Below are 12,501 nucleotides of genomic sequence, written 5' to 3' on the forward strand. Positions count from 1 at the left end.
ATTTTTCCACGCTTAGTAAAATATTAAGAGTTCTGTTCTCTCTTTTTTCGGATCAATTTTCGATCTTCTGAGTTAAACATTTACATATATTTATTGCAATGTCTTTGGACTCGAATTTACTAACAATAGGTTTAATGGTTGAAATAGACCAGATGGGTCCAGATGGGAAAATTAATTGAAAATATTTCAGATACTGCTATTGCTTTAACTTCATCGTTATATTAAATATAAGTTTAGATAGAAAAGTAATGTTAACGTGTCTTACTTTGAATGTATGGTTGTGAGATTGATAAAACGAAAAAAAAAACATTTCTTTTATTCGGCTGTACGTCAGATTTGACAAAGCCTTATAACTAATTATTTGCTGGTGGCTGGTGTCTGGTTTCTACGTTAATGATGACGGTTCTCCCTTGATTAAAGTCAGATTGAAGTCATTAAATCCCTGACGTCAATTGCCTAGAATAAAAACAAACATGTTTCTCAACTACACTGAACAAACTTCATGCAGTTGAAAAGTTGCTTTCTCTTTATTATAGAGTGTTGAATTTGAAAATCACTACCGTGATCATACTATAGGCATTTGGAAATTTCGTTTTTTTCAGAGAGGTGAATTTGAAAGACAATTATCTTTACTATTAGTTCTGGTAGTTGATGTGGAATAACAACATATCAAATGCCTGGAAAAAAACGTCCAAAAATTCAACAGCATGGTGTCTAGTGTCTGAAACAAAAACCTTCATGAATTGCTTCTTGGCATTTGAAGTCACAAAAAGTCTAAAACTATTTCGTCCAAGGAGTTACGTACTGAATTTTCGTGATTTTTTTCATGACTTTGGAGCAGTTGAAGTCATCAAAGCCGTCAAAGCCGCTTGTCTTTAACTGGCTCGAATAAAAACAAATATGTTCGTCAACGACCTTGATGAAAGTGCAGGCAGTTGAAAAGTTTGTTCTCTTTTTTAGAAAGTTGAATCTGATATGCAAACATCTTTACCATAAGTTCTGATAGTTAATGTGGAAAAACCAAGCATCAACTGCCTGGCAGAAAACGTATAAAGATTCAATTACATGAAATAGTTTACTGAAGAAAAAATATTCCTGCATGGCTTCCAGGCAGTCAAAGTCACAGTTAGTCTTTGAACTTCCATTAACTGTATTGTTCAACTGCCTAAAATTATTTTGCCCAAGGGGTTACATACTGAATTTTTGTAATTTTATTCACTTTTGTACAGTTGATGTGGCATCACAAGGCGTCAACTGCCTGAAATAATTTTCTTTTTTATTCTTCTATTACATTAATCAAACTGCGGGCATTTAAAAAATTGGCTTCTCTTTCTGCCAGGAAGTTGAGCCTAAAAGATTTTGCCAAGTTCTGGTAGTTGATATGGAATATCCAAGTTATAAAACAAATATGTTCCTGAACTACTTTAATCAAACTGCAGGCATTTGAAAATTATATTTCTTTTTCTTTCAGAGAGTCGAATCATGTTAACCATAAGTTCTGCTAGTTGATGTAGAATAACGAAATATCAACTACAAAAAAACTGAAAGAAAACAATCAGAAATTCAATTATATAGTCAATAATAATAGGTTCATACAAAAAAACATTTTTGAATTGCTTCTAGGCAGTTGAAATCATAGTTGCAGAAGAAGATTGAGTTTTCAGAAACTCCTTAGCCTAAACCTGTTCCAATTTATTCGTAACAAAAATCTTTTTAAATTACTTCCAGATAGCTGAAGTCACAGAAAGTCAATCAACTTTTTAACTGCCTAAAACAGGGAGTTACATAACTATTTCGCTCAGGGAGTTACATACTAAATTTACGTGATTTCTTTTCTTATGGGCAGTTGAACTTAACAAAACCATGACACCAACTGCCTAAAATAAAAACAAATATGTTGCCTGCCTTAGTTAAATTGCAGTTATTTGAAAAGTTTTTCCTTTCACACCTTGACTGGGGAAAATCATAGATAATGTTAACTACTTAAAAAATAAACATGTTTGCTATAAGTTGAAGTGAAATAACCAGATCTGAGCCACCTGGAAGAAAAATATTAATATCTTCTTATTGAAGGCTTTCAAAAGAAAAAGTATTCTACAATTTTCTGGAAAAAAACAAATTTTATCATCTTCAAGTCAGTTGAAGTTCATAACTACCTGGAAAATCCCAAAACGTGATTCTAGTTACTTTTATGAAAAATTCTTGGTTTATAATTTTTTACCTGTAAGGAGACCGATCGAGCCTGGACCTACTGCCCAAAACAGCATTATTCGAAATTTTCTGATCCAGCTTACTATCCATCCTGTCCAAGTAATGAGTCTTCACTTTTGAGGGCGTATTCGAATGCATAAAACTTTGGGAAACTTTGGGTTTTAGTTGAGTTCTTGACGTATTAGATGGAAACTCTATTCGACTTTTTCCTTTAGTATAATTAATAATTAAAATCAGTTTAAATTAGAGGAAAATGATACAGAGATGAAACAAAATAAGATCAAGGCTTTTAAGACTATAAATCACAGGCAGGTAGAGAAGTGATCAAATAAAAGAAAGAGTTTATTAGTTTAAAAAGTAGTAGATTTCCTCCTCTAACATAAATCCTAAATAATTCAAATATGAAGAAAATAAGTAAAAGACAAAATCTCTAAACTACGTTTGACTGCAGTAGAGAAGAAAGATCAAGAGAGATAACATGAAGCAGAATATAATAAAGAAGAAGATTATTTACACAAACTTGCTAAAACTGCTTTTCATTCGTCGTTCTTCTAAAGGATATTTAGGAAAATGAAAAAAGACGTTGAAGAAAAGACAGACGAAGAAGAAAAGGACGATTTACACAAACCTTCTGAAGTTCGGGGTTTAACAACGTGATAACGTCCATTAAGCTCCCTTAAAACGTTTGGTTGGGTTGACGCAAGCCTCTCAGCAGATCTGGATTTTCTATACAAGTTACTCTTATGTAATATCTTAGCATACATCGGTTCCAAGGCATCCTCTTCTGCCGATTTTAATCTTCTAGCAGTTTGATTGTTAAAATCTATCGGTTCCGCTTGTTGTGGTTCTATAACAAGATCTTCATAATCATTATTTAACAACGTTTTTTTCAATAAAAACCTTCAGTTTGTTGATAGACATAAGGCTCCTCGTCATGTCTTTTTTCACGAATTCTCTTTAAGAATATTGGCATTATGGTGCTTCTGATTTGCCTAACCTTTTTGGGTTTCTCGCTTCTTATACTGATGTTATCATCGTTAATAGTTGTACCTGGAAACAAGGGAGTTTAATAGTTTTTAAAAGTTATTTAGAGGTACCAAGGCAACCTTTTTTTTTAAGCATTTGTTCTACTATGGTTCCTCTTTTAACTTTTATTCGTTTTCTGTGAGTGTCATCTTGGGTTTCTGCCCCGTCAGTATCTTCGGCAGCTTTAGGTTTTCGATGGGAGGGCTGTGCGCAGCTGAGCACGTGTTGGTATTTTATGGAGGGTGAGTTGTGGTTACCTTAAAAAAGTTACGGTTGGTTTTGAGGCAAATTACCGGAATGCATTAACAAAAATGCTACGAGAAAATGCCACAAAAAAAATCTACTTTTAATAATACCTAATTGGCTTTCTGATTCGTAGGTTACTTGATGGATATTAAAAAGAGAATGTCCATAATATTTCTCTAATATGCAAGACAAGAAAAGCTTTATTTTGAAAATTATTATTGTGCCCATTTAAGTCTCTATTAAAAATTACGTCTTGTTAAGAAACAAATTAATTAGAGACTTACATGATTTTTTTTAATGAAACAGTTTATTTCGTGTAATGCTATAAGTCTTTAATTATGGTTTTATTGTTAATTTATTTCTTACAAATTACGTTTAATTAAAGTATTTATTAAGCGATTATATCTTGACTTAATGTTTTATTGTTGAAAAAAAACATTTTTACCTACAACTCTAAAACTTAATTTAAATACCGATTATTGCGTTAGAACCCTATCAAAATGATTGCCAGTAAGAAAAATAGAGAGATTTATAGTATTTATTTAAATTAGTATTATTCTTAATATATTAGAGCTTATATAATAGCTTACCTTAATTTGTACGTTATTTCTATATGAAACGTATTTAAATTATTGAAATGGTTAAAATATGCAAAGTTGCTGCAAGTGTCTAATTTGGTCATTACCTATCTTAGAGGACACTACCTATATTAGAGGCTTTCAGTCGCCCTATATATGTATAAATCAATATATTATATGTATATTTATAAATCAAACTATTAACGTTAACGTTGATTCAATTTTCAAGGGCTTAGTAATTATTTTAATTACGTTAAAAAAAACTAAAATTTCTAATTTGTGTTCTGAAATAAATTTACGCAAAAAATGCCACATTATGTCATAAACATTTTTGCATTTTTAAGCGATGCAAGTGAACCCAAAACAAAAATACGTAACGGACGTAAAAGTTACGTTAATTATGTTATTAATATTAGCTTAACGTAGCTCAGTTTTAAGTTAAGAAGAAATAGAGACATTTAGTACGTAGTACTATGTATTGTATGGTAAGTCACGGGTTGTTTTAATACGAAATTTCTATATAATGCTAATTATTTTACTATATTATGCAAATAAAAATATGAAATAATTTACGTTCTATTTAAATTTGGGTTTTTTAACACTAAATTTTTTTAAAAGCATTAGATCTCTATTATATTAGGTCCGTGGTTTATTCATATTTTTTATGAAAGACTGTAATCAACTAAATAGAGACCTGTGGCGTTAATAGCTTAGTTCTTTACGCCTTAACTGTATAGGATTTATTATTTATTCTAGGTTGATTTTTGATCGAACACTGTAAAAAAATATTAAAGAAAAATAGAGACGTTCATATCTTTTAGCCAACGCTTTATTTTTATTCAAAAAAATATTCAAAGCTACTACAAGCCTCTAATAAAAAACATATTCATATGACAATGTTGCAATCAAATTGTACTACTAACGTTAACGTCGGTCAAATTTGGAAACAATCAACAACTCTCTAATTATTCTAATAGTATTATATTAAAATTTGATATAAACATAAATAATTATTTTATATAAAATTAATGAAATAATTAGAGATATTATTATATTAAATAAAAAATAGGGAGTCTCCATTTCTTTTGGCGTCGTTAACGTAAAAATTAAATGAGTGCTATTTTTTTCGAAAACTTTTGCATTATTTTGTGCGTTTACGTAGTATGTAACTATATATTACATAGTATGTAAGTAAAGAAATAACGTTAAGAAAGTGAGTGTTGCAAGTTAACTTTAACTTTAGTTTTTGCTTTGCAAGTTATATATTAAGCAGGCTTCCGTACCAGAACGTTAACATACAATTAGGCACATTAAGCTAAATTGGACTAATCTTTTAAAAATTGACGAAAGTCTCTAATAGTATAAAATTTTCACGTGAAATTGCTGTCTAGTCTGAAGAGTTTTTAGCTGCAACGATAACTATTTAAGTTAACGTTAAAAAATTATCCTATTTATTTAAATACCTTTCTAATTTTAATACGTTTGCTTTACCATTTTCTATGATAAGTAACAGATTTTTCTAATCACAGACCAAAAACACTTCAATTTGATATAAAATATAAACTTTTTAATATGTCTGTAAATAATAGACAGTTATTACCAGGCTCAGCTACGCTAACATAAAATGTAAAAACTTATATAATGATAAACGTCGTTGCGAAACTTATTTTTATTTCTTTGAACTCGAATAAAGACATAAGTTACGGGTACCAACCCGCCACCTTATGCCGACCCTGCATACTTTATTTAGAAATAGCTTAGTTTGTATTGTCATCATTTTTAGAACCTATAAATATAATGTAATAGACAAGAGCAATAATAATTAATATAGTAATCGATGTAGTCATTATCTATCAATCAAGTTAGTTAGTCCCTGTTCTCAATATTTGTTTTTAAAAAAGCAAATGCTGGTTGTTGTCCTATAACTGGCGCAGCGGTAGTTCGGTCTTTCCAATACTGGACAAAAATCGCCATATTTGGGTCCGTATCTACGGTTTGAAGACTGCTACAATCCCTGGAAGCTAAAAGAAGACCTGCAGAACCTTCAAAGAACAAAAATCGTCGGAAGTACCTGCAGCGATCCAATTGAAGCAACCACCCGTTCAACACCGGATTGAGAACAGCTTTAGTTTAGATCCTGGGAATACAAAAATCGATTCCTTTAGGAAATTAGGCTAAGAGACAAATGGAAATTTTGGCAAGAACCTTACTGTAAGTGAACATTTTTACTCACCATTATTTTTAAATCCTTTTGGTGATATATTTTTGCATTTATTTTCGAGTATTTTGGTATATTTTAATATTTACCAAGGTGCATTTTATTTTATTTGAGTGCAATTTTAATTGAAGTTTTTACCATTTATTTTTATCTTTTTTATAAAAAGACGCTTTACCTTTTTATAACCTTTATTTTTACAATTTTTACAGTTAATAATTGTAAATTTTACTAGATTTTTGAATTTCTTTTATGTCTGAGCATGAAATAAGAGAACTCAACGAGTTCATAAATTTTTTGCAAACCGTTTCTCATAAAGAACTAAGACCTTTACCTTTAATTACTATCGAAAAAAAGAAAATGAGTCAAATAGATATTGGTATGTTCAGATATCAAGCTGACAATATCCCTATTTTTGATGGCAATCCAAGACAACTCAACAGAGTTATCACTGCTTGTGAGCATGTACTTCAAAACTTTTAAGATGCCACTAATTTAAGTAATCCGATAAATTTAGCTTTAATTGATACAATTTTAATGAAACTGAGAGGTCGTGCAGCCGATCTCATATGCTCTAACTCAGATTTAAATTCATGGTTATTAATTAAAGACGCACTTTTAATAGCTTTTTCAGGATGTTTGATACAGGATTTAATTTTATTAAAAATACGTAGAAATGAAAATCCTGTTCAATTTGGTATGAGAGTGCAAGATGCTCGTTCACTCTTATTTTCAAAACTCAATACTTCCGTTGCAGATGAAAATGAACGTAGAATTAAGTTAGCACACTACGAAAATTTTGCCCTTAAAACATTTTTAAATGGATTACCTTACCAAATTCAACTTGTTGTTAGGCTAAGAAACCCTGGCAATTTGGAAAAAGGAATTTCTTTGGTCGTAGAGGAAGAGAACTTTCTTTATTTTTCTCAAGGCAAGAATTTTCAACAAAACTATTCAAGACCGCTTACTTTACTACCCTTACCACCTCGAAATTTCCCACATTCTTCTAAACTTCAACAACGACCATATACGAATATTCCAACCTCTAATTTTCCATATAGAAATGCTCCTCAACCGACCCCATTACCTCAAAATATTTTCAGATCTAATGTACCACAAGGTATTGGATCAATTCCCCAAAATTTGAATCGTTCAAATTTTCCTCAAGGCCCTGTTCATCTAGGCAATAACTTCCAAAATAGATCTCGTACTGACTCTATTTCACAACCCCACCTTTTTAGAAGTAGTAACAGCTCTACTTTTAGACAACTCTTTTTACCTCCAAGTAGACCAAATAATTTTAATCCCCGAGCAAGCTCTATTATTCGAAGAAATCTACTTGAGCCTATGGATACAAGTTCTTGCAACACTATTATTTATAATAATTTGGAAACCGCTTACCTCGAATATTCAGAAAATAATTACTACGAACCCGATAATTATTCCAATGACCCCTATATTAATTTATATTACAATTATTCTGATGATGACAGTGAAATTTTGTCGCCACGTGCACAATTAACTGGTGCATTCCCAGAAATTAAATACGATGAACCTCATGATAGTTCATCACACCATCAAAGTCATCTACCTCATAGTTCCGATGAACCCTACAATAAATCTGAACAGCAAAATTTTCACGAAACCACATACAACGAACCCGTAACATAATATACCTTAACTATATCAGATCAGATTTACCGTACATCCCAGAAATACAAGCATATTTTTTAATTGACACTGGAAGCTCGAGAAGCTTGATGAGTCCGCAACTAGCATACAAATGTTTCAGGAATCACATTTCAAATGAGATATTTAATATACAGACGGCACACGCCAATTCCTTTCACGATGAAGTTGCTAACATCCCTATTCTTAAAATATTTGACACCCGTGGCTTACACAAATTTTATTTATTTAGCTTCTCTCAAAAATATGATGGATTGATTGGTACTGATCTTTTTAAACAACTAAACGCTAAAATTGACTTAAAAAATGTAAATTTTCTACACAAAACTCTGACATTCCAATAATTTTCGAAAATTCAAAAGAAATAACCAATAATAATTTCAACAATTTTTTTCAAAACTTTTCTATAATCATTTCACCAAGATCGCAAGAAGTTATTAAACTACCTGTGACTATTGAATCTGGTTTAGGAATTTTTGATTACATAAATTTCGAAAATGGAGTAGAAATTCCAAAAGCATTAGTAAACATTTCTAACTTTTACGCTTATACTATGGTCACTAATTCTAACGAGACCCCGTCAAAATCAACATAAATAAATCATTTAACGCTGAACCAATAAATTCTTTAGACGTAAATTTTTGTCAAAAAATGGAAAGTGAACAAAATCTTACTATCGAACATGACAATTTATTAAAAGAAAATCTGAAAAATTTACGCTTACAACACTGTAATAAAGAAGAAAAAGAAAAGCTCAGAAAATTATGCTTTAATTTTTAAAAGATGTCTCTCTTTTATTGTGACAAAATCCCATTAACTTTTACAAACCAAATTTAACACAAAATAAACCTAACAGACGAAAGCCCCGTTTTCACTAAAACTTACCGCTACCCCGAGATTCACAAAAAAGAAGTCAAGGAACAAGTTTCTAAAATGCTAGATCAAGGAATTATTCGAAATTCAGTTTCTCCCTGGTCCAGTCCAATATGGATCGTTCCAAAAAAGCCTGATTCTTCTGGCAAACGCAAATGGTGAGTCGTTATAGATTTCAGGCGATTAAACGAGCGCACTGTAGGAGTTAAATACCCCCTTCCCAATATTGCCGATATTCTGGATAAACTTGGTCGAAGTCAGTATTTTTCCACTTTAGATCTCGTCAATGGTTTCCACCAAATCGAGATGGATCCACATGATATTTCTAAAACCGCTTTTTGTACTGTGAGTCTGGATATTTTGAGTTTTGTCGAATGCCATTCGGTCTTAAAAACGCACCCTCCACCCTTCAGAGAGTGATGGATAACATCCTTCGTGACCTCCAAAACGAAATCTGCGTAGTTTATCTCGATGACATAATAATATTTAGCACATCCCTTGAAGAACATCTTTCTCGTCTAAAAGAAGTTTTTTCACGACTTCGTGAATCGAATTTTAAAGTTCAACTGGACAAATGCGAGTTTCTCAGGAAAGAAGTCCAATATCTCGGACATGTCGTTACATCCAATGGAGTCAAACCAAATCCAGATAAAATATCTGCTATCCAGAAATTTCCAATTCCTAAAAGTCCAAAAAAAGTTAAAGCCTTTTTGGGTCTTCTAGGTTATTACAGACGTTTTATCAAAGACTTTGCAAAAATAACTAAGCCCATGACAGCTTGCTTAAAAAAAGATTCAAAAGTAGTTCATTCTCCTGAATTTATCCGAACTTTCGAGCATTGTAAACAACTGATAATTAATGCCCCTATCCTTCAGTACCCCGATTTCGAAAAACCATTCATCCTTACCACCGATGCAAGTAATTTTGCAATAGGAGCCGTTCTTTCACAAGGCAACGTCCCAAATGACAAACCTGTAGCTTATGCCAGCCGCACACTTAATGATAGTGAATCCAGATATTCTACTATTGAAAAAGAAGTTTTAGCAATAGTTTGGGCATGTAAATACTTCCGCTCTTATCTCTATGGAAATAAATTTAAAATTTATAGCGATCATCGTCCTCTTGTTTGGCTTTTTAGTTTAAAAGAACCAAATAGTAAACTTATCAGATGGCGCCTCAAGCTTGAATAGTTTGATTACGAAATAATCTATAAAAAAGGTACTCAAAACACCAATGCAGATGCCCTTTCCAGAATTCAAATAAACGCTTTAGAAAATGAAAGCATCATTAACAATCCAGGAGAAGTCAACAACGACATTTTAGATTTTTTGCGTAATATGGCTGAAAATCCTCTCGAAAATCATGATACAATTTATTCCCGCCTTTATCTACCTGAATCGCAATACTTTAACCCGCAACCATCGACAAGCACCAACTATAACTCCAACCCGACCATAAACCTTAATGAAAACGAACAACGAAAGTTCCCAAAAATTAAAATATTGCAAGATATTTTAATAAGACCAGCATAAGACCAACAATAACACGAATTTAGAAGTCATTGACAATACCCCAACTTTGGCAACACCGCATTCATGCAGTGACCCTGATAATCTTAGTGAAGGAATTAAAATACTAGATGACATAATAAATAACAAACCACACCAAATGATCATCTCTAGACATTCCATAAACAAACTTGATGTTATACACGATAAGTTCGAACATCTAAAACTTCTTTTAGTAAAAATCCCTAAATCAAACGACCAACTAATATTTGATTTACTAAAAACCTACACCACCGGAAATAAAACCTTTTATCTATATTTTTATGACGACTCACTTTATTTAGATTTTAACAGAGTGTATTTAAAAAATTTCTATAGCTCTGGACTGAAACTAATCAAGTGTACAAAAATAGTCACTAACATACGAGAATACGACCATAAAATATTATTAATAAAACTCCAACATAAATGTAATCATAGAGGAATTAACGAAACTCTAGAACACTTTAAAAGAAATTACTATTGGCCCTCCATGAAAATAGATGTTACAAACTATATTAATGATTGCGAAATATGTCAACTCACTAAATATTCCAGAACAAAACCTTATGTTCCCCTGGTTATAACCGAAACAGTCGGCAAACCTTTTGAGTTAATTCACATTGACGTATTTAAATTCGACAATCAAGACTTCCTAACATTAATTGACCCCTTTACAAAATTCGGACAAGCAATTCCAATTTTTGGAAAAACTGCTATCGAAATTTCTAATGCCCTAATAAAATACTTTTCATTTTATGGCATCCCTCAAAAGATTATAATGGACAATGGTTCCGAATTTAAGAATGAAACTGTACAAGAATTACTAAAAGCGCACAAAATCCAAATACATTTTACTACACCACTTCATCATGAAACTAATTCACCTGTTGAAAGATTCCACTCGACTCTAATTGAACACCTGCGAATTTTTAGACACAAACATAAATCAGATAATATATCTTCTTTAATCAATTACACAATAATTGCTTATAATAATTCTATACACTCAACAACAAAGTTTACTCCCTTCAAACTAACCCTTGGACATACTAATTGTAGAGATCCCTACGATATTATAGAACCCACATTCTATAATGATTACGTTAACAATCACAAGGAAAAAGTCAAACACATTTACCAAAAAGTGACAGAAAAAATCGATCAAACAAAAAGAAAAATCGTAGAAAAGCATAACACTGCCGGACCAGAACAAACACAATTTAAAATAGGTCAAACTGTTTATATAGTTAACAACGCTAGAAACAAAAAAGACAATAAGTTTAAAGGCCCCTACGAAATACTACAACTACTACAATATAATAAAGTTAAAGTAAAAAATAAACAATCTAAAAAGGTAACAACAATTCACGTTAAAGATTTAAGAAAACCCCCTGTTGTTACAGAATCCTCACCCTCGTTGGAAGAGAACTAGCCCTTCCCCAATTTCATAACCTCAGTCAGAACCCTGGACTACTACCACTTAAACTCGGCAATGCCCAAAACACAGCAGACTGTTGGTCTTTTGTACAAATTTTCGACGTAAGTGACATAATCCAAGAAACCAAATACCTAGAACAGACTTTTATAAAACTAAAAGAATCAATTCATAAATTCTTTGACAATAACTCCTTTTTAAACTCCTATAATCTTTTCAATTCGTTAAGTGCTAAAGTAAACTTACAAATTGAACAATTAAATCCCTTATTTAACAACCGAAACAAACGTGGACTTATTAACGGTTTAGGTTCCATTATAAAATCCATAACTGGTAATCTTGCACAAGAAGATGCTGAAAAATATGACAAAGCTATTTTGGAAATCTCTAATAACCAAAATTCGCAAAAAACGTTAAAAAAAAGCAAGTAACCGTATCTAAAAAATCTGTCGAACATTTGTCGAAAGCATAAGCAAAAATTTGTCACATAATCAACGTATTTTAGAAAATCGTGTAAAAAAATAGAATTGGTGGTTAAACAAATGAATTTGAATAATACAAATACATACTCTTTCTTTTTAAGTGAAATACTTGTCTCTCAAGTGATAAATGCGTATCAAAATATATACAATATCTTGGATAACATCGAAATAGCGATGACATTCTCGAAATTAAATA

The 12,501-nt window shown here is 31.5% G+C and overlaps 2 protein-coding genes and 1 long non-coding RNA gene across 6 annotated transcripts in view; all 3 read right to left on the reverse strand.

Moving 5' to 3' along the window:
• Positions 1 to 12,501, reverse strand: part of LOC126733602 (uncharacterized) — a 189,196-nt gene that overhangs the window by 84,286 nt on the left and 92,409 nt on the right. The gene's annotated exons all lie outside the window — the stretch shown is intronic.
• Positions 1 to 12,501, reverse strand: part of LOC126733601 (uncharacterized) — a 69,754-nt gene that overhangs the window by 49,719 nt on the left and 7,534 nt on the right. For 3 of the 4 annotated variants that reach the window (XR_007659784.1, XM_050436967.1, XM_050436969.1), the window contains exons 3-6: positions 3,318 to 3,494; positions 3,112 to 3,261; positions 2,840 to 3,070; positions 2,222 to 2,420 (exon numbers count right to left, since the gene is read on the reverse strand). Coding sequence is in view for 3 of the 4 variants with exons in the window: in XM_050436967.1 (XP_050292924.1) it covers positions 2,222 to 2,420; positions 2,840 to 3,070; positions 3,112 to 3,261; positions 3,318 to 3,494 (757 nt within the window). In the remaining variant the exon portion in view is untranslated. The remainder of the gene's footprint in view (positions 1 to 2,221; positions 2,421 to 2,839; positions 3,071 to 3,111; positions 3,262 to 3,317; positions 3,495 to 12,501) is intronic. The other variant, XM_050436968.1, reaches the window with a different exon arrangement.
• On the reverse strand, positions 5,716 to 6,314 carry LOC126733608 (uncharacterized). The gene is made up of 2 exons (XR_007659789.1): positions 6,133 to 6,314; positions 5,716 to 6,082 (listed from the first exon to the last, which is right to left on the reverse strand). It is a non-coding gene; the product is annotated as an uncharacterized LOC126733608 (long non-coding RNA).

Source organism: Anthonomus grandis, chromosome 2 (genome assembly GCF_022605725.1).
Source record: "Anthonomus grandis grandis chromosome 2, icAntGran1.3, whole genome shotgun sequence".
Taxonomy (NCBI): Eukaryota; Metazoa; Arthropoda; class Insecta; order Coleoptera; family Curculionidae; genus Anthonomus; species Anthonomus grandis.